The sequence below is a fragment of the Physeter macrocephalus genome, chromosome 14 (genome assembly GCF_002837175.3).
Source record: "Physeter macrocephalus isolate SW-GA chromosome 14, ASM283717v5, whole genome shotgun sequence".
Classification (NCBI taxonomy): Eukaryota; Metazoa; Chordata; class Mammalia; order Artiodactyla; family Physeteridae; genus Physeter; species Physeter macrocephalus.
In genome coordinates, this window is record NC_041227.1 from 125,658,269 (window position 1) to 125,677,076 (window position 18,808).

Genomic DNA, 18,808 nt, shown 5'->3' on the forward strand with positions numbered 1-18,808 from the left:
ACGCGGGGGGGGGGGGGGCGGCGGCGGCAGGCAACCACCAAGGCCACAAGGGCCACTCTGTCCCCAGCCGTGGTCCACATGGCCCCCCACTTCCTTCGGGCACCTGCCAGCACTTCCTCCCTTAGCTCCTGCTCCAGATTCACTCACTTGGACCTGCCCCAAAAATCAGGCAGGGGGGTGGTGGTGGTGCATCTTTTCCCTTCCTTTGAATCCTCAAATCAAATCCCAGTGGGGTGGGGGTGTGGGACACGAGGGGAGATGAAGACACACCTCCCTCTCTCCAACTTGTCCCAATTTCTCGTCCAAGGGGACAGCGGGGGAGAGCTGCTGGCTCGCGAGGACGGCTGAGATAAAGGCACTTCCTGCTCCAGGACAGGCTCGCAGGCAGGTGGGCGGGCAGCAGCCAGTGGCCTCGCCGCATCTAAGCAATTGGCAACTTGGGTCTCGTGGAATGGACTGCTCTCCCCTAGGGGCGGGGTGGGGTGCTCTGAGTTACGGCCAGGGCCATGTGGGGAGGCAGGGGCAGGCAGGGGCTCCAGGTCCACGAGGATGGCTCCATCCTCCCACGGGCACCCCCCTGCCACGCCGCAGAGGCCGTGTCCGAGGGGCACCAAGAGCTGGAGGCCACTCCTCCGGCCCCGGGGCAGGGTCAGGACTGAGTCAGTGGTCCTCCCGCCCCTCCTGGACCTCAGGGACGGCCAGAGAGCCGGCCCCACTCCGAGGACCCCCCAGCCCGGGTCCCCGTAGTCAGCGGGCTAATAACAAACACATACTGAGAGGGCTCTCGTCATCTTGTTGCTTGGCAGCTGTAAAGGGGTGGAGGTGGAGGACACATGGAGAAAATTATATAAAATAAAACGGGGCAGGTGGGTGGGGGGAGGGGGGAGGGAGACGGAAAAGACTCGGGGCGGGGTCCCGGGACAGGCGGTGTCTACATCTCCTGGGCTTCTGGCGCCTTCTCCTCGACGCCGTTGGCCACAGCGCTGCTGCCCTCATGCAGACGCTTCACGCGATAGGCTTCGAAGTGGATGGTGCTGGTGATGTCCTTGATGTTCTGCATGTGTGTCCTGGGAGGGGCCGGGGGCGTGGGTCTCAAGGAGGGCCACGGGCGAGGGCAGGAGGCTGGCCCTGCTCGCTCGGCCTGCCCTCCACACCCCCAATCCCCACTGCCTGGCTCCCCGGGGGTCCCCCAGTGGAGCGCTTTAGCCCCACCAAGACAGACCAAGCCTGGGCAGGGGTGTGTGTTGGCGGGTCTCCAGGGCAACCCCAGCTGCTCTCGGGACCATGTGTTCTAACACGTCCCCCTTTCTGTGTGTCAACCCAGGGGCCAGTCCAGGGACAGGGGCTGAGTGCAGAGGCCCCCGGGCAGCGTGCAGGGCTGGAGTGTCCTTGCTCCAGTTTAGAAGAGCCGGGCCGGCAGCCAGGTGTGCTGGCAGGTAAGGGGCAGCGGCTTGCGGCAGGCGGCCGGGGTTGGGGGCACTGGCACCCCGCTAGTCCTGCGTTCAACCTTCCCTTCTCTGCAGCTCAGCACGAGAGACTTTGGAAGGGGCGTGTCAAAAGGGCCCAAGGTGGGCGTCCTTCCGCAGCCAGGCTTTCCAGCACGGCAGGGCTGCCCCTGGAAGCCAGGGCCCCCCCAACCTGGAGGCCACGAGAGATGGTCCCATCCCTCCTATTGACATTGTCCCTAGCATCCATCCTGCTGGCCGAGAAGCTGGGAGCCCCTGGTACCCTGGTGGGAGCGCCTACCTTCTCTGTTCACCTGCCCGGGCCCAGACCCACCCACCTGGCACCCTCGCGAATGGGCGGAGGATGGGCTACTCCTTGCCTGGGCTCAAGGAAACTGAAGAGGGGCCTCCGCCAGGTCAGAGGACGCCGGGATGGGAGCTGGGGACCCCCAACACACGCCCAGCGTACGAGACCTCCGGGGGCCCTGAATCTCATGGGCTCAGGCTGCGGTGATGCAGACTCAACCCTTTTCAAGTAGAAGTAGAAAGGAATTGCACTTCTTGCTTCATTTCCAAGAAGGTGTGTTTTAGAAAATGGGCCTCCGAGGTCCCTCCCGGGAAGGCAGGCAGATGGGTGGGGCACGCCGGCTGCTCCTCAAGACCTCCGCCCGGTCCCACCCCTCCCTCGGCCCTGATGGAGGCCCCTCCGGCGCTGTCAGCGCCAGCCCGGCTCTCACCTGATGAGGAGGTCCCGCAGGTAAGCAAACTCACAATGCGTGGTGTTCTCGACTGCGGAGAGACAGAAGGGGCTTTAACGCCAGGCAAAGCCCCTTTCCCCCAGTGCTGGGCAGGCGAGCGGAGGAGGGGCCCCCCGCGCCCAGGCGAGCAGTGGGCGCCTCGGCTCCTGCCCTCCGGAGGGCTCTGCTCTAGCAGGGAGATGGCACGGTCACCCGGCCAAGACGGCCGCGGGGGAGAGCGCTAGGCTAAGAAGGCGGTGGCGGTAGGGCGGCTGCTATGCCGGGGGCGACCGGGGGATGTCCCAGGGGAGACCTGAAGACGAGGCGGGGGCTGGGAAGGGAATGAGGCAGGAATCAGGGCTGGGACTTCTCCCCACGTGCTCAGGACACACACAAGGACACCCGTGTACAGAGACCGGGCACCGGGGGTGACTGTTTACACTGAGCTCAAGAACCAGCAAAACTGAGCCGTACGCTGCCTGGGGAAGGTGCACACGAGGACACACAAGAGCCTCCCAGACTGACAAGCCGCAGAGCAGCGGATAGCTCTGGGGGCGCGGGAAGAGGGCAGGGAGGGGTCCCCCAGGTCCCCACGGGTACCCTGGAGCATGCAGGTAATGCCTTGGGGCTGAAGCTGGTGGCAGTTACTGCCACAGTCCAGAACGACGTGGGAACACTCTGCCTGCTGTGTGGCCAGCAGGTGCTAGCACACCTTTTAAAGGGTGCTGAGTGGCGCCACCTGGACTGAGAGAGGTGGGCGGAGAAGGCAGAAAGAGAGGCTCTTCTCTGACGCCTGTGGAGGCGTCCAGCCCGGGGGACTTAATCCGACCTTCACACACCCTACGGGATAGCGACTAAGGTTCCTCTTCTGTGGTTGTAGCGAGATGGGGCTCAGAGAGCGAAAGAGGTCTGCCCGGGTTCCACAGCCCGTGAGGCCTGGCTCCCTGGTCCAGGCGTCCCCATCCCAGAACAGCGGGGCCTTTCTGAAGCTTAAAGGGTTGGTGAGCCGGCAGGCAGGGCCTCCAGTGCTCCTGATTGGGTTTCACTTGCCTCTTGCCTGGGTTCTGCCCTCCACACCCCTGCTCTCCTTTCTCCCCCACCCCCCACCCCGGCAGGGCTGTGCCCACACTAGAACCTTCTGCCGGCTGACTCTCACGCAGCCTTTTAATCTAACTTGGAGAAGCAGCGAGAGCTGGTGGGGAGAACAGAGCTCTGAACCTGGAGTGAGTGCGTTTCTGCCGCTTCCTGGCTTAGGTAAGTTATTCTGACCTCTCTGACCCTCAGTTTCCTCACCTGTAAAATGGGGATAATAATGCCACCCACCTCTCAGGGACATGAGAGGATTAAATGAGTTAACTGTGTGCTTTATGACACCCGCCTACCTCTTAAAACATTTCAGGAGGCTTCCAAGGATGAGTAAAGTACCTCAGGACGCTGGTGTACACCAAGTCGGAGGAAGAACAAAGAACTAGGACTGGTGGGGGAGGGGATGAGGAGAAGCACTTAATAACTCTGGCTGAGGGCCAGCACAGAGTGGCCAGCTCTCTGGTCAGCTCCCAATTCACAAGGTCCCAGAGATTAAAAAAAAAAAGTCCACCAGGTCCTGGGGGAGTCCTGCAGGGCCTCAGGAAGGCTGCAGGGATGTGAGAACCCCCACCCCACCAACTGTCTTTACAGGTTCCATGGGGCTGTTTCTCATCACCACCGTCAACGTGAGCTGGTGGCACCACAACAACGCACAGGTCATTCAATGCGTGTATCCGGTATCCGGGCCAAAGCAGGAGAGGGGGACACAGAAAATCAGCCTCGCTCATTTCCTGACAATTTCCTTTACCGGCTGCCTGCAGGGCCCTAGTTGGCCACCAGGGGGCAGCAGAGGCCTGTCAGCTGCCGGGCTGCCCTTCCCTGCCCCTCCCAGGTCCCCATTGGCCCTTTCTTTCTTTTTTTTTCATTTTTGGGGGCTGCGTGCGGTATCTTAGTTCCCCGACCAGGGATCGAACCCAAGCACCCCGCAGTGGAAGCGCAGAGAACTACTGGACCACCAGGGAAGTCCCCCCCTCCCACCACCACCATTGGCCCTTTCTTATCCTGAACTTCTCCACCCTCCAAAACATACCTTCACAAAAAGGTTCCTAAACAGCAAGATTTCAGGAAGAGAGGAAATGGAAGAGGTGGAGCCAAGGCGGGATGAGCCCAGGGTGAAGCCTAACTGAGACTGCCCACGTGGGTCAGGGAGGTAAAGGAATTTAACAATTAATCCAGCTAAAATGAGCCAGCCTGGGAGTGCTCCATTATATCAGCTTTCCTTGTATCAGTTACTTAAAAGTATCTGCTTCCCCCAAAAGCTCCAACGGTCCCTGAGACATTCTCTCATTTTATTAAACTCTTGGCACATGGTACCCACTTTATGGATGGTGAAAACAGGGGCCCTGGGGGATGAAGGGACATGCCCAAGGTCGTGAGCTGGGCATGGGTGGGGGTGGCACCTGAAGCTGAAAGCAACTGCTGGATTTTCTGCTTCCTTCTCTACGCGGGGCCTTTCAGCCAAGTGAACAGGAGTAAAGTGGCCTATTTTACTCTGTTCTAAAGAGGGAGAACGGAACAGAGGGGGGGTAGAGAAATGCCCAGGTCCACCCCACCCAGGGTCATGGCCACCGTAGTGGGCTGGATTGTGTCCCCAAACAACGTCCAGCCCCAAACCCTGGGCACTTGTGAAAGGGACCCTATTTGGAAAAAGTCTTTGAAGGTATAATTAAAGTAAGGATCTCAAGAGGGAGTCATCCTGGATTTAGGGTGGGCCCTAAGGCCAGTGACAAGTGTTCTTATAAGAAGAGGGAAAGACAGACAGGCACACAGAGGAAGGCTGTGTGAAGACAGAGCAGAGATTGCAGTGATGCGTCTACAAGCCAAGGGATGCCAAGGACAGCAGGCAGCCACCAGGAGGGCAGCAGGGAACAGATTCTCCCTCAGGGCCTCCAAAACTCTTGAGGATAATCTTCTGTTTTAAGCTACCCAGACTGTGCTGGTTTGTCAGAGCAGCCCCAGAACACTAAGATGGGGGTCCCAGGAACTTCTAGGGGTGGGAAGTGGGGAGGGCATCTGGTTCTCAGCTGGACAGAGCTATAGCCCAGCCCTTTCCTAGGCCCAGAGAGGCGGGGTGATTTGTCCAGGGTCACACAGCACGCCTGTGAAACCCCAGCACCGGGACCTAGAACTTGACAGTGCCCGTCATACCTCCTTCCTCCCTGGATATTTCCCACCCATGGGAGATGGGAGTGGAGGCGCAGCTCCGTCAGCTAACGGCTGTGGGCCCCAGACGAGCCACCTGCCCCCTCATTTCCCCCCAGCCGAGCGGGAACCATGGGAGCCCTCGCCACGGCTAGGTGGGCAATGCAATAGATGAACGCAGCTCCCAGCCAGCAGAAGCAGCTTTTATTCTGACCTGTCTGGGGGCCCCAGACATCAGCTCAGCGATTACCTTCAATGGTGCCCCATTTGGTTTTCCTTCCAAGGATCCTCTTCCCGTTCACCTGGTACTCATGATCACTGCCCACCACGGCAAACGGGATCATTTCCTGGGGGAAGGGCAGGCAGCATTGGTCACGCGAGCGTGCAAAGGCCAGTCCGCTCCCTGGGCCCCTGGGTGGAGCTGCCCGGAGTCCAGGCCCCCAGCACTAAGACCCTTGGCCTGAGAAGGTTGCATGTGGACACTGGCACCGACTCCTCCTAGCCCAGAAAATAACGTTCTCATGGCTCAAGGCCTTCCCACCCGTTCCCCCAGACGCCCTGGATGGGGTGGGAAGACCCCCACACCCATGTCCTCTAGCAGGAAGCGAGAGGCCTCTGGGAACAGCATCCTGGTCGGTCCACTCACTCGGAACTTCTCGTTCACCAGCCGGTCCTCTGAGTCCTCGTCAAACTCCTTCTGGGGGTACACGTCGATGCCGTTGGACAGCAGGTCTGCGGTGATCTGGGGGTCCAGAGGAGAGAGATGCGGGCACCGTCTACGCAGCAAGCTGGACAAACCCAGCTTTGGGGGATCGGCTCACGCCACAACCTCCACGAAGTGAGTGGCCCCAGGCTCGGGATCAGGGGTGGGCTCTGGGGGGCTGGTGACACTGCTACTCTCCAGTTCTTGTGCCTCCCGAGTGGAGGAGGGGCAGCTGCAGACCTGTCTGCCAGGAGAGACCGCAGCCACCCAAGGGACCCGGGTCTCTGTCCCGGGTATCTCCCTTGTCCTTGTCCTCCAGCTCATCACACCCCGAAGAAAATCACTCAGGCTGGCCGAATCCTCCCCTCCCTGAGCTCTACCTGGAAAGCCTCTCACTGCAGCTCACCATCCTGCACAGGTGCACCTGCCTGTGTTAAAGCGTCCCCACCCTTGGCAGCGACAGCTACCCGTATGCTCCGGGTGATGCTCGGTGATGACACCGCAGTCAACAGCTGTCATTTCTGCCCTGAGCGCAAATGCCTGTGTGCAGCTTTGGGAGCTTTCTCCTTCCTTCTTCCTCCAGACACACCCATTACCAGGGCACTGTCCTCCCCTGAGCATGCTGGGAAAATCCGTGGCACCTGGGCTGTGAGCGGAGGACCGCGGGGCGGTTTGTCGGGGGGTGGGGAGGGGGAGGGCGGAGCTTTGGGGATTAGACTGAGGGGCCTCCTTGCTCACGCCCACTGAGGCGGAGGCTCTGCGGGGGCCCAGGCACCCGGGTTTTTCAAGTTCCCCAGGTGGTTCTGACGTGCGGCCGTTAGGAAGAAGCGGCCCGGGGCTCACCCTCCTGCTTGGACAGCAGCCCAAAGCGGGACAGTGGCAGAGAAGAAAGCGGCCAGCTGTCCCCTGGCGGAGACCGTCCCTTTCGGACCATCTCTTCCACCTAATAAAAACGTGGCACGTTTTGTCTGACTGCCCCTCACCCGCCTCGCTCCCACAGAGGGGCAGGGGGCCAGGGAGCTGGGCGGAGACGGAGCCCTACCCGCTGTTTGAAGTGGACCCTCTCCTCCAGGGTCAGCGTGTCAGCCTTGGCGATGACCGGGACGATGTTGACCACTTTGCTCAGGCGCTTCATGAACTCGATGTCCAGGGGCCTGAGGCTGGAGGAGGAGGACACGCATGAGGGTGTGGCTGGCGGGACATGGGAAATGGGGGGCCGGGACGAGGGAGGGGGGCCTACTCCAGCCTGGATGGAGCTGAGGGAGGCCCTTGGGGGGCCTGCAGGGGCTCCCAGGTGGGTGCACGCCGACAAGGTCAAGGTGCTGGGGCTGAGGGCTCCAGCCAAGCCAGGAGCGAGGGACAGAAAAAGGAAAAGGGCTCCTGGGACACGCTGAGCCCGGGCAGCAGGGGGCGGAGGGGCAGGCTTGCTCCGAGCACCCGCGTGCACGAGCTCCCAAAGCCCCCAGTGTGTCCACTCGGAGAAGTGCTGCCCCTGCTACCGGCTCAGGTGGCCATCGGGCCGTGGGCCCTCGATACGGGCGAGAGGAAGGAGGGATGGGAGCTCACTCGGCCCCACCTCCTGGGGCGGGGGCTGGGAGGCTGCTCTCCGGGGCGGTCCCAGCGCCCCGCCCACAGGCTCCAGTGCGCTGAGATCCGACGTGGAGAGAGGCTGACCCTCCAGCCCCTCCCTGCCCCCCACCGACTCGAAACCTCTTCTCAGCAGGTGTGTGGGCAGGGCCGCAGGACCCCCGGAAGGCGGGCACCACGGTCCCACCAGGGGCAGAGCGGCGCCTGCTCTCCTCCCCCGTCAAGGGTCAGTGAGTGGCAGACATGGGGTGGGGCTGAGGCGGGTTCCAGGAGGAAATCCGAACGAGGAGGGCGAGGGGCCACCCCAGCCCCACGGGCCCGGGACCCGAGGGAGGGGCCGGCACAGCGCCCAGCTGGGTCCCCGCGGAAGCAGCAGTGGCCACCCTCAGCTCGCCGGCCGGCTCTGCTTCCCGGCGTCGGCCTCGGTGGAGCAAAGCCTGGACCAGCTGCCGTGGGGCCCACGGCTGAGCCCGCCGTCCCCCAGAGGGAGAGGCTCGGCCACGGTCCCTGCTCTGGTGCCGGGCTGAGCTGACCCTCGCTGCGGGCAGCTCGGGGACTCGGCCTGCTTCCCCACAAAGGCCGCAGCCGAGGCCGGCCGCCTCCTGCCGGGCCCCTTCCTGGACGCGCCTGCGGGGCCGAGGCCCCCAACCCCTGGGCTCCCTGCTCCGAGTAGGACCGAGGGTAGAACAGCCAGAAGGAGCCAGAGCCTCAGGCCGTGGTGACCAGCAGGACGCCGGGCCCCAGCTCTCCCTCTCCGTCCACCCACGCTGCCTCTCCACCCCACTGGGTGCTGGGTCCACCTCCTCCCCACGTCCTGACTCAGGACAAGCCCGAGGGTGTCCACCAGCGCGTAGAAAGGCACCAAGGTATCCGGTGCAGGCAGAGCCTCAGGGAGGCAAGGACAAAGGGTCTATGAGGCCATCAAGAGCCCAGCTGCCCTCCCAGGGGAGACCACCCCTGCTCAAAGGAGGCAAGGAGGACCCCCCCCTCCGCCTGCTCCGGGGCACCCACCGCAGGCCAGCCTCGCTGCCCTGTGCACCTCTAGCTGCAGACAGAGCCCGCAGGAGAAAACGGCTCTCACCAAGGTGGCCTCGACCGACAGCCCTTATCCAGCCCTGCCGGGGGCCAAGCCCGTTCTCTGTGCTTTAAACCCTCCTGGTGGTCCCCGCCGGGGACTGTTATCACATCATCATCACCCCCCTAAGGGACCGGCAGCCACCCTGGAAGAGCGGGTACGTGCTAAGGACACACAGCCGGAGTCTTAACCCGCCTGCCAGGCCTACCCGAATGGCCGGCCTGAGAAGGCAGGTCCAGGCCCCGAACCATCCGGGGCCCGCCTGGTCCTCCGCCCTCCCGGGCAAGCTGGGTGGTGGACACGTGGGTGGGACGTGGTATGGGGGCAGAGGGAGACTGGGGCACACGGGCTGCTGACCGCGGCCCACCCCGCCCTTCTGCACTCGGGGCAGCCCAGCCCCAGGCCTCGGCTGTGTGCACCTACGAGTGGCCGGTGGCGGGGATGAAGTACAGGCAGCAGTGGACACGCGTGTCCGGGATGCGCTTCTTCCGGTTGATGTTGACCTCCTCCTGCAGGTACTTCTCGTACTGGTCGTTGATGAACTTCATGATGGGCTGCCAGCTGCACGGAGAGGCCCCAGTCAGCCTGCACGCGGGACCCCCCACCCCACCACCCAAGCTGCGGGGCAGGCCCCCGTCCCCAGCCGCAGGTCCGTAATTCCCCAAGTCCCAGCCCACCGCCCGTACACGTGTGGAGGTGTCTGACATTCTGAGCAGAGCCCTGCACTAGCCTCCCAGGCTGACCTTTGACCTCGGGGTCGGGGGGAGGGGCAAGACTCCCAGCAGCCCCGTTAGGGCTCCTCCACCCGGGGAAGCGGCCCCCGGAGCCCCTCACCAGTTCTCATTGTTGATGTGGTCCCCGAACCCCGGCGTGTCGATGACCGTCAGCTTCATGCGGACGCCCTTCTCCTCGATATCTGCACAGAATCCCAGCCCCACCGAGCTCAGGGGGAGACCCAGGACCCGCACAGACACCCCGGCCAGGCTCCCTGACCACCCTGCCCCACAGAAGCCCACTTGGGCTGGGTGATACCAGCCTGCAGCAGTCAAGTCCAGCAGAGCTGATGACGCTTATCCCGGGCACCCCCTGCCCATGATTTTTGGTGGACAACTCAGCTATCTCCAGGGGGCTCTGACCAGGGCCTGCAGGGGTCCCGGAGAGCAGCCCCGACCCCTCACCCCTCACCCTTCACCCTGAGTCTCAACGTGCCCAGAGGTGCTGCCGAGAGTCACCAGCTCAGGGGACCTGAGGTACCTGACTCGGCATCCCTCCCCCCAGCCCCCGCCCGGCACTCACCGTGTGTGATGGACTTGATCTCAATGGTCTTAGGGATGCGTTCCTCCGAGGCGGGCTGCACTGACTTCCGGCTGATCTTGGATTTGAAGAGGGTGTTGATCAGGGTGGACTTTCCCAAGCCGCTCTGCCCTGGGGAGAGAACGGGGCTGTTTGGCGTGGCGCTCCAGAGAGGGCAGGCCACGGGCCTGCGATGCAGCGGTGCCTGGGCATCGCCCCCCGGCACACCTTGGTTGGGGGTGGGTCAGGGGGAGGTCAGGAGGCAGGAGGGTGCCCGGGGGGTGGCCGAGCTCTCACAGTGCGTTGTGGCAGAGCAGGACACGGACCCCTCGCCTTCTGACCACAGGGATGGTCAAACTGCCCCATGCGAGGTCCTGGGGTGCCGGGGAGGAGCTGAGATACAGAACAGTGTTGGGGAGGCAAAGTGGGGGGCCGGCCCCTCCAGTGCAGCTCCACTCTTAGCTGTTGGGCATACTGGGATCGACGTGGGGTTTGAAGGAAAAGCCCTACAGAGCCCCCCGCCCTGGGACCTCAGGATGGAGGGTCTGCATCCCCCGGGGCCGGGCTGCCCACACTGTGGGGCTCCAGTCCAAAGCCCTGGGGGCCGGGGTCCCCGCCTCCCAGGATCATCTCGGTGGAAGAGTCAGCGCGCTCAGCACGCACAGCCTGCAGCCAAGTGACCGCCAGGCTCCGTAAAAGGCCACTGCTCCAGTTCTTCCTGGCACAGGAGGCCTGACCGGGCCCCCGGATGGTGGGCAGCTGTGCCTCACTGCCAAGGGCAGGGACAGCGCTGACCAGTGCCCACACCAACAGACCTGGCAGCTGAGGGGCCGAGGGGCCAGTGAGCCCCCGGGGCATCAGCCGCCCCCTGGTGTGGCCCCAGAAGCGATTCTGGCCTGGCTGTAAGCCCAAACCTCACGTCACCCGCAGTCCCCTCCTACAGCAAGAGGGACGAGGGCAGAGGGCACAACAGGGAGGGGACCTGGACTCAGTCTTGACTGGAAGGCCCCTCCCGCTCTAAATCACCCTGAACCTAGGGTCTGCCTCGCTGCCGCTGACCCACGTCCCTCCCACGCAGCCCTCGCTGTGCGCCGGGCACTGTCCTAAGAGCGGCAGTTTAACCCTCACAACCGGGTGCTGTCGTTAGCCCATCAGACAGATGAGAAAAACTGAGGCCAAGTCCAGACTGAGGATTAGAAGCAGCAGCCCAGCTCCAGGGCCCCAGCCAGGACCTTCCACGTCGGGGGTTAACAGCGGCAGTGGCCACTGATGCTTATAAGACGCCTGCTATGCACCAGGCACACCTCAGCACCCTGCACACGTGCACACACATGCACGCACCCGTACATGCACGCGTACAGGCTCACACGCTCCAGACCTGGAGCCCCATCGCTTTGCCTCTGCGCTGAGCTGGCCTTTGGCCGTGGTAACCAACGTTATTTTTAAAAATCAAATCACACTGATTTTCCAACTTTGATAACCTTTCAAGGAAAAGTGTGGGTCCCCCAGAGGGTGGCGTCGGGAATCCCTGGCCTGAGCTGTTTACCAGCCCGAGGACTGGCTCTCCTCCTCATCCATCTCCCCTTCCGCCCAACGGTTTTGTGTCCCCACCAAGCTCAGGCCAGGGGGTGCATCAAATATTCCAGCCATGGCCCCTGACACCTGGGAGATGCCAACCAGGGTAGCTGAAAGTTTATCCTGTAATTATTATTATTCTTATTACCACCATCCTCATAATTGCTTCTGAAATCTTCTTGAGTGCGCATAACCATGCCAGGGGCCGAACACGTTCTCCCATTTGCCCCTCCTGGCCCTTGGGGGCCAGGACTATCCCATTTTATGGATGAGGAAACGGAGGCTGATAGAAACCCCAGGGAAGTCTGGGCAAGCATCAGGCAGCTTAGCAGGGGCAAGGCTGCGATTCTCCCCCTGTCTGCAGACCGCCCCCCCGCCACAGGCGCCCTTCCACCCTGGCTGCATCTTCTGCGGGGCCACGGCTGCGGGAAGAAGGGCGGAGGCATGGAGCCCGGACTGTGAGCTGAATGACCTCATCGTGCCCTCTCTGGGCCTCACGTCTGCCTGTAAAAATGGGCGCTCCCTTCACAGGGTTACTGTGAGGACTGAACAGGACCTGAGAGTCTTCGGGAACAAGGGCTGCCCACCGTCCCCCCAGCCCAGCCCCCCAACCCTGTCTGGGCCGGGCTGATCAATGACCACCCCCTCCCCGTGACCGTCCACCCAGCTCTGCAGAGGCCACAGGAGAGCCTCCAGACAGGCCTGCCGGGTGCGGGGGTCAGCCCACCCAGGGCTTGAGCCACAGCGATGGGGATGCCTCGGCAGAAGGTGAGAGCGGAAGGAGCGGAAGGTGGAGGCCACTGGTCACAGAGCTGTGGCCTCCTGAGCCCCTGCCCGGCCCGGGGCCGAGCTGTCTCCGGGGTTCTTAATGGACTGGGCAGAGGCCCTGCTGAGGAGCTGACGGAGGCCGAGAGCCTCCTGGCGGGCACGCGTACACACACACAACGCCACTCGCGATCTGGCCTGCAGGCCAGGTCTGTCGCCCCCGTTTTGCAAGAGAAGATGCCCCGGAGCCTGTGCGGCTGGCCCGGGGCAGGCTCCCCGTGTGGCTCTGAGCAGTGGAGGGGACCGGGGACTCACCGACCACCATGATGTTGAACTCGAAGCCCTGCTTCATGGCCTTCCTGCGCATCTGCTCCAGGATGGAGTCGATCCCCACGTAGCCGAAGTCCACGGGGGCCTTCTCGTTCCTCTGCGCGGGCGGCTGCTTGAGCCCGGCGTCTCTGGGGGTGTCGGCCATGTCGCCAGCGCTGCCGGGAGCTGCCTCGGTGGCTGCGGGACGAGGAGCGGGCGCCTTAGGGGGTCACGGGGGGCACATGCAGGCGTCTGCTAAGCCCCCACATCCTCAGGCGGGGAAACTGAGGCTCAGCTGCCCGGGAGACCCCTGAGAAATGCCCCGGAGCTGGAGCCGGAGCCGGAGGCCCAGGTTGTCCTGCAGTCACTCAGCTTGGCCCGCAGAGCCTCACTCCAGATCTCAAGCCACCAGCCCTGCCTAGGCTGGGGCCCTCCCCTAGGCTCCAGGGTGGGGCTGACCCCTGACCCCTCCTCTATCTCACCTGAGCTGCACCCAGGACAACTAGCCTGAGCACGCGGGGAGCGCTCTTTGCCCCCCACCCTCCTGCCCTGCCCGGGGCACCCAGGTGGGTCCCCCCATCTCCTTCACCTTTGGCCCCAACACCTGCTGCAGCCTGACGGCCGAAGGGGCCCTGGGGGTCAAACAGCCAGTGTTTGGGTGAACCCATGAGCCAGGACAAAGGAGAGGACAGCCCTCTGAAGGAAGGATGGAGGGGGCCGGCACTGGCTCAGTCCCAGGTACCAGCCAATAGCCCTGGGGCGGCAGGCGTGCTGGGACGGGGGGCGTTCTTTCGAGGCAGGAGGGCCTGGATGCAGAGCTAGCTCCTCCGGGCCCGGCGTTCCTGGGAGATGGCAGGAAGGAGAGGGCCCTTGGACTGGATCCAGGTGGCCGTCTTCTCTCTGGCCACCCAGCACCTGTGGGCCTCACACCCACAGGCCAGGAGGAGGTTTTGCTTTCATGTCTGTGGACAGGCAGACGGGGCTGAGCTGCTCGAAATACCTCAAGCTTCTGCGGTCTATAGGTTAGAGCCTTCCTCCTTTCCTCCCGGGCTGCCCTCAAGGATCCACACGCCCAGGTTGGAGGTCTGGGGGTGGGGGGATGCCACCCAGAGGGCCCCCAGTGGGGACCTGAGGTGCACCCGGCCAGCAGGGCTGCTCAGGGCGCTCAGGACGGGGCAGGTTCCCCACCAGGGTCCGGCTGGAGCACTTTGGCGGCGTCCCCCGACGTGAGCCCGCGACGTGAGCCCCCGACGTGGCACATGCCCAGGCCACACCCTCCCCGGCTGGCCCCCCAGCTCCCCTTCCCTGCCCCCTTGGGTCCAAGCTCTTCCCACTAAGAAGGATTTTCGGCTTCATCCTACCTCCCAGGATCACCGTCTCTCCTCCTGGGGCACCCTGAGCTCACGGGAAGCGACCACACAGCGAGTCCAGATGCCTCCCCGGCCCCGCCAGCCCCTCCCGCCAGCCCTTGGGAAGAGGCTGTTGGTTCCGTGGGCATCGGCTCCGGGTGCCCCATGCTCCAGGGGGCATGCCCCACCGCCAGGGCGGGCAAGCAGCCTTCCCAAACATGCCCTCCTGCCCACGCCCTCCGACCCTGCCCCAGGAAGCAGCCGGACACAGGTCGCCAGGTCAGGAGGTCGCTGCTGAGCTTGCAGATAAACTGCCTTTCCACTTCCTGGGGAAAAAAACCGGACTCTACCCCGTCCCCAGGCTCGCGCCTCCGCAGCCACATCTGTCTTCAGGAGCGTCACGGGGGGCCGAGATGGGGGCCGGCAGCCCTCCTCCCACACCCGGGCCCAGGCCAGTAAGACAGGAAAGATGACGGGCACCGTTTGCTTACAAATCCGAGAAACTGGGGTGTTGTTGGTTCACCCTCAAGTCAGCCAGTAACTTCCCCATCTCCTCTGCCCTTGACCAGGCACAGCCACTCCTGCTTCACAGAACGGGGGTGCTGAGCAAGTAACACAACGCAGACAAAAGCGCCAGGGGTTGCCAGGGGGCCCACGCATCTCTCCTAACAGGCTGATGCTTGAGGCTTCGGTTCCAGGTCCACCCCCACTACCGCGCTAGGCCAGGGAAAGGCGAAGGGCCCAGGAGGCAAGGACCCCCCTTCGACCGCCGTTCGCAGGCCTCCTCCCTGCATGGCCCGGAAGGCCTGTGCCTCTGTTCCCTCTTCAGAAACACTCTGCCCCGGGCTCCGGCATCTTTAAATAAACAAAGACCAGAGCTGCATCTGGCCTGAACGTGTGGCTTTGGGGCTGTTTCCTGGAGACAGACATGGGGCCTTGTCTTTCAGGACGGCAGTTCAGCCCTGCCCCACGTGACCGAAAATTGCTTCCATCTGTCTGCGGGTCTGGGAGCCATTCTGCCCGGGACTGGGCCAGCCCCCCACCCCACCCCTACATCTCCCTCCATCCCTCACCCCCTCCCGAGCAGCACGGGGGGGTGGGGGGCGTCCCCCGAACCCCCTCACTTCCCTCCACGGGCCCTGGGAGCAGCAGAGCAAGAGAGAGACTCCAGCCGGCCCCTCCACAGGCACCAACACCCACCGCAGAAACTCAAACCAAAGCAAACATCCTGCCCACCAGGGCCCTGCTTGAGAAATAATCATAAAAACATGACAAGCACCATCCCTCCCGCTGAGGGAAAGGCCTGGCCTTTTGCACAGGTGAGGGTACATTCCTGCAAGGTCCCTCCTCCTCTGGGAGGCCCCCTGGTGGGCAACCCCAATTGTGTCCACCCAGATGGTCCGCAGACACGGGACCCTCCCTCTATGCCCACCCAGCCAGGAGGCTTTGGGGTCTGCCTTCAGGACCCCGCGGGGCGAGAGTAGAGGCCCTGGCAGGCCAGCTTGCCCAGAGACGCTGTCTGCGACCCCTTGCAGGCCCCGGGGGGCTCCAGCCGGCTGCATGGGACGGCGGAGACCGGAGACTCCAGCACCATCCAGTGTGGCAGCCACGTGTGACTTTTCAAAAATTGTGATAAAATATACATAACACAAAATGTACCATCTTAACCAATTTTAAGTGTGCAGACCAGGAGTGTTGTCCATTCATGTTGTGCACCCAAGCTCCCAACTCATCTTGCAAAACTGAAACCGTCCTCATTAAGCACGAACTCCCCAGTCCCCATTCTACTTCTGTCTCTATGAATTTAACTGCTCTGGGTAGCCCATATTAAGTGGAGTCATACAGTATTTGTCTTTTTGTGACTGGCTTGTTTCACTGAGCTTAATGCCCTCAAGGTTCATCCATGTTGTAGCACGTGTCAGGATTTCCTTCCTTTTGAAGGCTGAGTAATATTCCACTGTATGGATGGACCACAGTTTGATGGATACTTGGGTCGCTTCTATGTTTCAGCTCCTGTGAACAGTGCTGCTGGGAAAGATGGATGTACAAATATCTCCTCGAGACCCTGCTTTCAAACCTTTCGGGTGTAAACCCAGAAGTGGGATTGCTGGGTCAAATGGTAATCGTATGTTTAATTTTTTGCAGAATCACCAACTGTTTTCACATGTGACTGGCGTGCTTGAAATGCACCTGGTCCAGCAGAGGATCAGAATTTTTTATTTTATTTAATTTTAATTAATTTCAAATAAAGAATGACACATGGCATATGGCAACTATACTGGAGAGCACAGAATTCTTGTCCAACCTACTCATTTTACAAATGAGGAAGCTGAGGTCCCCAGAGTGATTTTTTTCTGAAATGCATTGGAAGCGGTCTGGCCAACCTGAGACCTTCACTGAATTTAATCAGCCCTGTAACTTCACATTCACTCCTGCGATATTTGATTAATATCCATGTCCCCCCACAGACCGTGAGCTGCAGTGACATGTATGGATCCCCACTGAGCCTCCAGAGACCTACAGCAGGGGACACTCAACCAATACTCCTGAGTGAATGGGGTCTTAGGAGTCTCCCCTCAGCGTGGGGTGGGGGGGACAGGGAGGAGGGCTGTGCTGCCCCAGGCTGCCCGCAGACCCTCCACGAAGGCCAGACGCCACCTCCTGACCCGCCCCCCAGACCTGTGTCCAATCCACCTCCCCCAGTGGCCTGCGTGCGGCTGAGGCCTCACCCTCTTCCCCATGGCCCTGTTGCCTGTTTTTGTTTCACACCCAAACTGCATCAAATGCTATTAATAGGAAAGGGAAGTTCTTAACAGAAAAATAAGAGGTTTCACATTTTTGTCCAAGGTGACTCACTTCAGGCAAGTAGAGCAAGAGGGAGCCCTGGTCTTTAAATGTGGAAAACTCGGGCTTCCCTGGTAGTGCAGTGGTTGACAATCCGCCTGCCAATGCAGGGGACACGGGTTCGAGCCCTGGTCTGGGAAGATCCCACATGCCGCGGAGCGGCTGGGCCCGTGCCTGTGCTCCGCAACGGGAGAGGCCGCGACAGTGAGAGGCCCGCGCACCGCGATGAGGAGTGGCCCCCGCTCGCCCCAACTGGAGAAAAAGCCCTCGCACAGAAACGAAGACCCAAAACAGCCAAAAAAAAAAAAAAAAAAAAAAGTGGAAAACTCACGCTCAGAGAAGTTAAGTAACTTATCCAAGGTCACACAGCACGAGCTGCTGCTACTTTTCACTGCTCCTACTTGGGAACCCCTTGGGAAAGGGGATGGCGAGGGGGGGGCGGTGTGTGGACCACCATAACCCCTCCTTCCCAGAGCCACACTCTGAGGAGGGAATGTAGGTTTGCGGTGGGGGTGGTGACCCCTGGGGCAGCCTCACCCCTGCTCCACCGGGTCGGCCACCCTGGGTCAGTCGCTCTCTCCCCAGGCTCCCAGGCCCAGGGCAACATCCCTGCCCACCACAGCACCGCCCTCCTCTGGGGAAGAAAAGCCCAAGTGACCACCTGGGGTCGGGGGGTGGGGGTGACCTTAACACACCAGTTTACGCCTTCCCTCCACTTCTCAATCACTTTCTTTACTGCAGTAACAGACACAACATACAACCTTGACCATTTTGACCATGTTAAGTGTTCGAGTCCGCGTCATTACATACATTCAGGATGGCATGTAACCACCACCACTACCCACCTCCAAACGCCTTCATCATCCGGGACAGAAGCTCTGAGCCCATCAAACACTAACTCCCCCCTCTCCCCAGAGCCTCTGTTCTACATTCTGTCTCTGTGAACCAGGCTCCACTAGGAGCCTCATAAAAGTGGAGTCATGCTGTATTTGTCCTTTCGTGTCGGGCTTCTTTCACTGAGCATAATGTCCTCGAGGTTCCTCCCTGTTGCAGCCTGTGTCACAATTTCGTTCCTTTTTACGTCTGGATAGTACTTCATTGTTTATCCATTCATCTGTCCACGGACGCTTAAGTGGTTTTCACCTTTTGACTATGATGTATAATACTGCTATGAACACGGGTGGACATGTGTCTGCTTGAGTCCCTGCTTTCAATTTTTCTGGTATCCAGCCTACTTATTAACAGAACCCAGGTGGTGCTCAGAAAGGCTGCGGTTTGGACAATAGGTGACACGGTCATCCTGCAGTCAAAGTGAGGGGCCAGCGCCCCCCTGAAGGCTTCGAGGCCAGGAACCAGGGGCCTCTGGTTCTCGTCCTGGTTCCACGTGGTCCTTTGCAGGTCCCTCCAGCCTGCCCTGCACTCCCCCCCAGCTCCTACCCCACAAGCTCCTCAAACCCGAGGCCATGGCTGGCTCAGCGGTACCCCCAATCCTAGCCCAGGGAGTGGCACAAAGTAGCTATTCCGAGAAATACCTGAAAGGTCCACCCACAGACGGAAGGATAAACACAATGTGGTAAATCCACACAATGGAATATGAGCCATAAAAAGCACTGATGTAATTAGAGAAACGCAAACCCAAACTGCAATGAGGTATCACCTTACACTGGTCAGAATGGCCGTCACCAAAAAATCTACAAATAAATGCTGGAGAGGGTGTGGAGAAAAGGGAACCCTCCTACACTGTTGGAGGGTTTATCAATGTAAATTGATAGAGCCACTATGGAGAACAGTATGGAGGTTCCTTAAAAAACTAAAAAAAGAACTACCATATGACCTAGCAATCCCACTACTGGGCATATACCCTGAGAAAACCATAATTCAAAAAGAGTCATGTACCA

General features: G+C 61.2%; 1 protein-coding gene across 1 annotated transcript; it reads right to left on the minus strand.

The window, feature by feature from the left end:
• Window positions 1–7: 7 nt before the first annotated feature.
• On the minus strand, window positions 8–12,915 carry SEPTIN9 (septin 9). Its single transcript, XM_028499188.2, has 9 exons — window positions 12,724–12,915; window positions 10,072–10,200; window positions 9,610–9,691; window positions 9,199–9,336; window positions 7,156–7,273; window positions 6,057–6,152; window positions 5,661–5,757; window positions 2,183–2,234; window positions 8–1,067 (listed from the first exon to the last, which is right to left on the minus strand). The coding sequence occupies exons 1-9, from the start codon at window positions 12,881–12,883 to the stop codon at window positions 932–934; spliced, it is 1,008 nt and encodes a 335-aa protein (XP_028354989.1). The 5' UTR covers window positions 12,884–12,915; the 3' UTR covers window positions 8–931.
• Between the last annotated feature and the right edge of the window lie 5,893 nt (window positions 12,916–18,808).

Bases quoted from the DNA above. Each gene is read 5' to 3' on its own strand.
- SEPTIN9 (XM_028499188.2), bottom strand. From the start codon at position 12,883: ATGGCCGACACCCCCAGAGACGCCGGGCTCAAGCAGCCGCCCGCGCAG. The intron at 9,337-9,609 runs GTGAGGGGCTCC...CTCTCCGTGCAG, and splicing joins CACATCAACAATGAGAACTG to CTGGCAGCCCATCATGAAGT. The intron at 7,274-9,198 runs GTAGGTGCACAC...CTCCTCCTCCAG, and splicing joins ATCCCCGCCACCGGCCACTC to CCTCAGGCCCCTGGACATCG.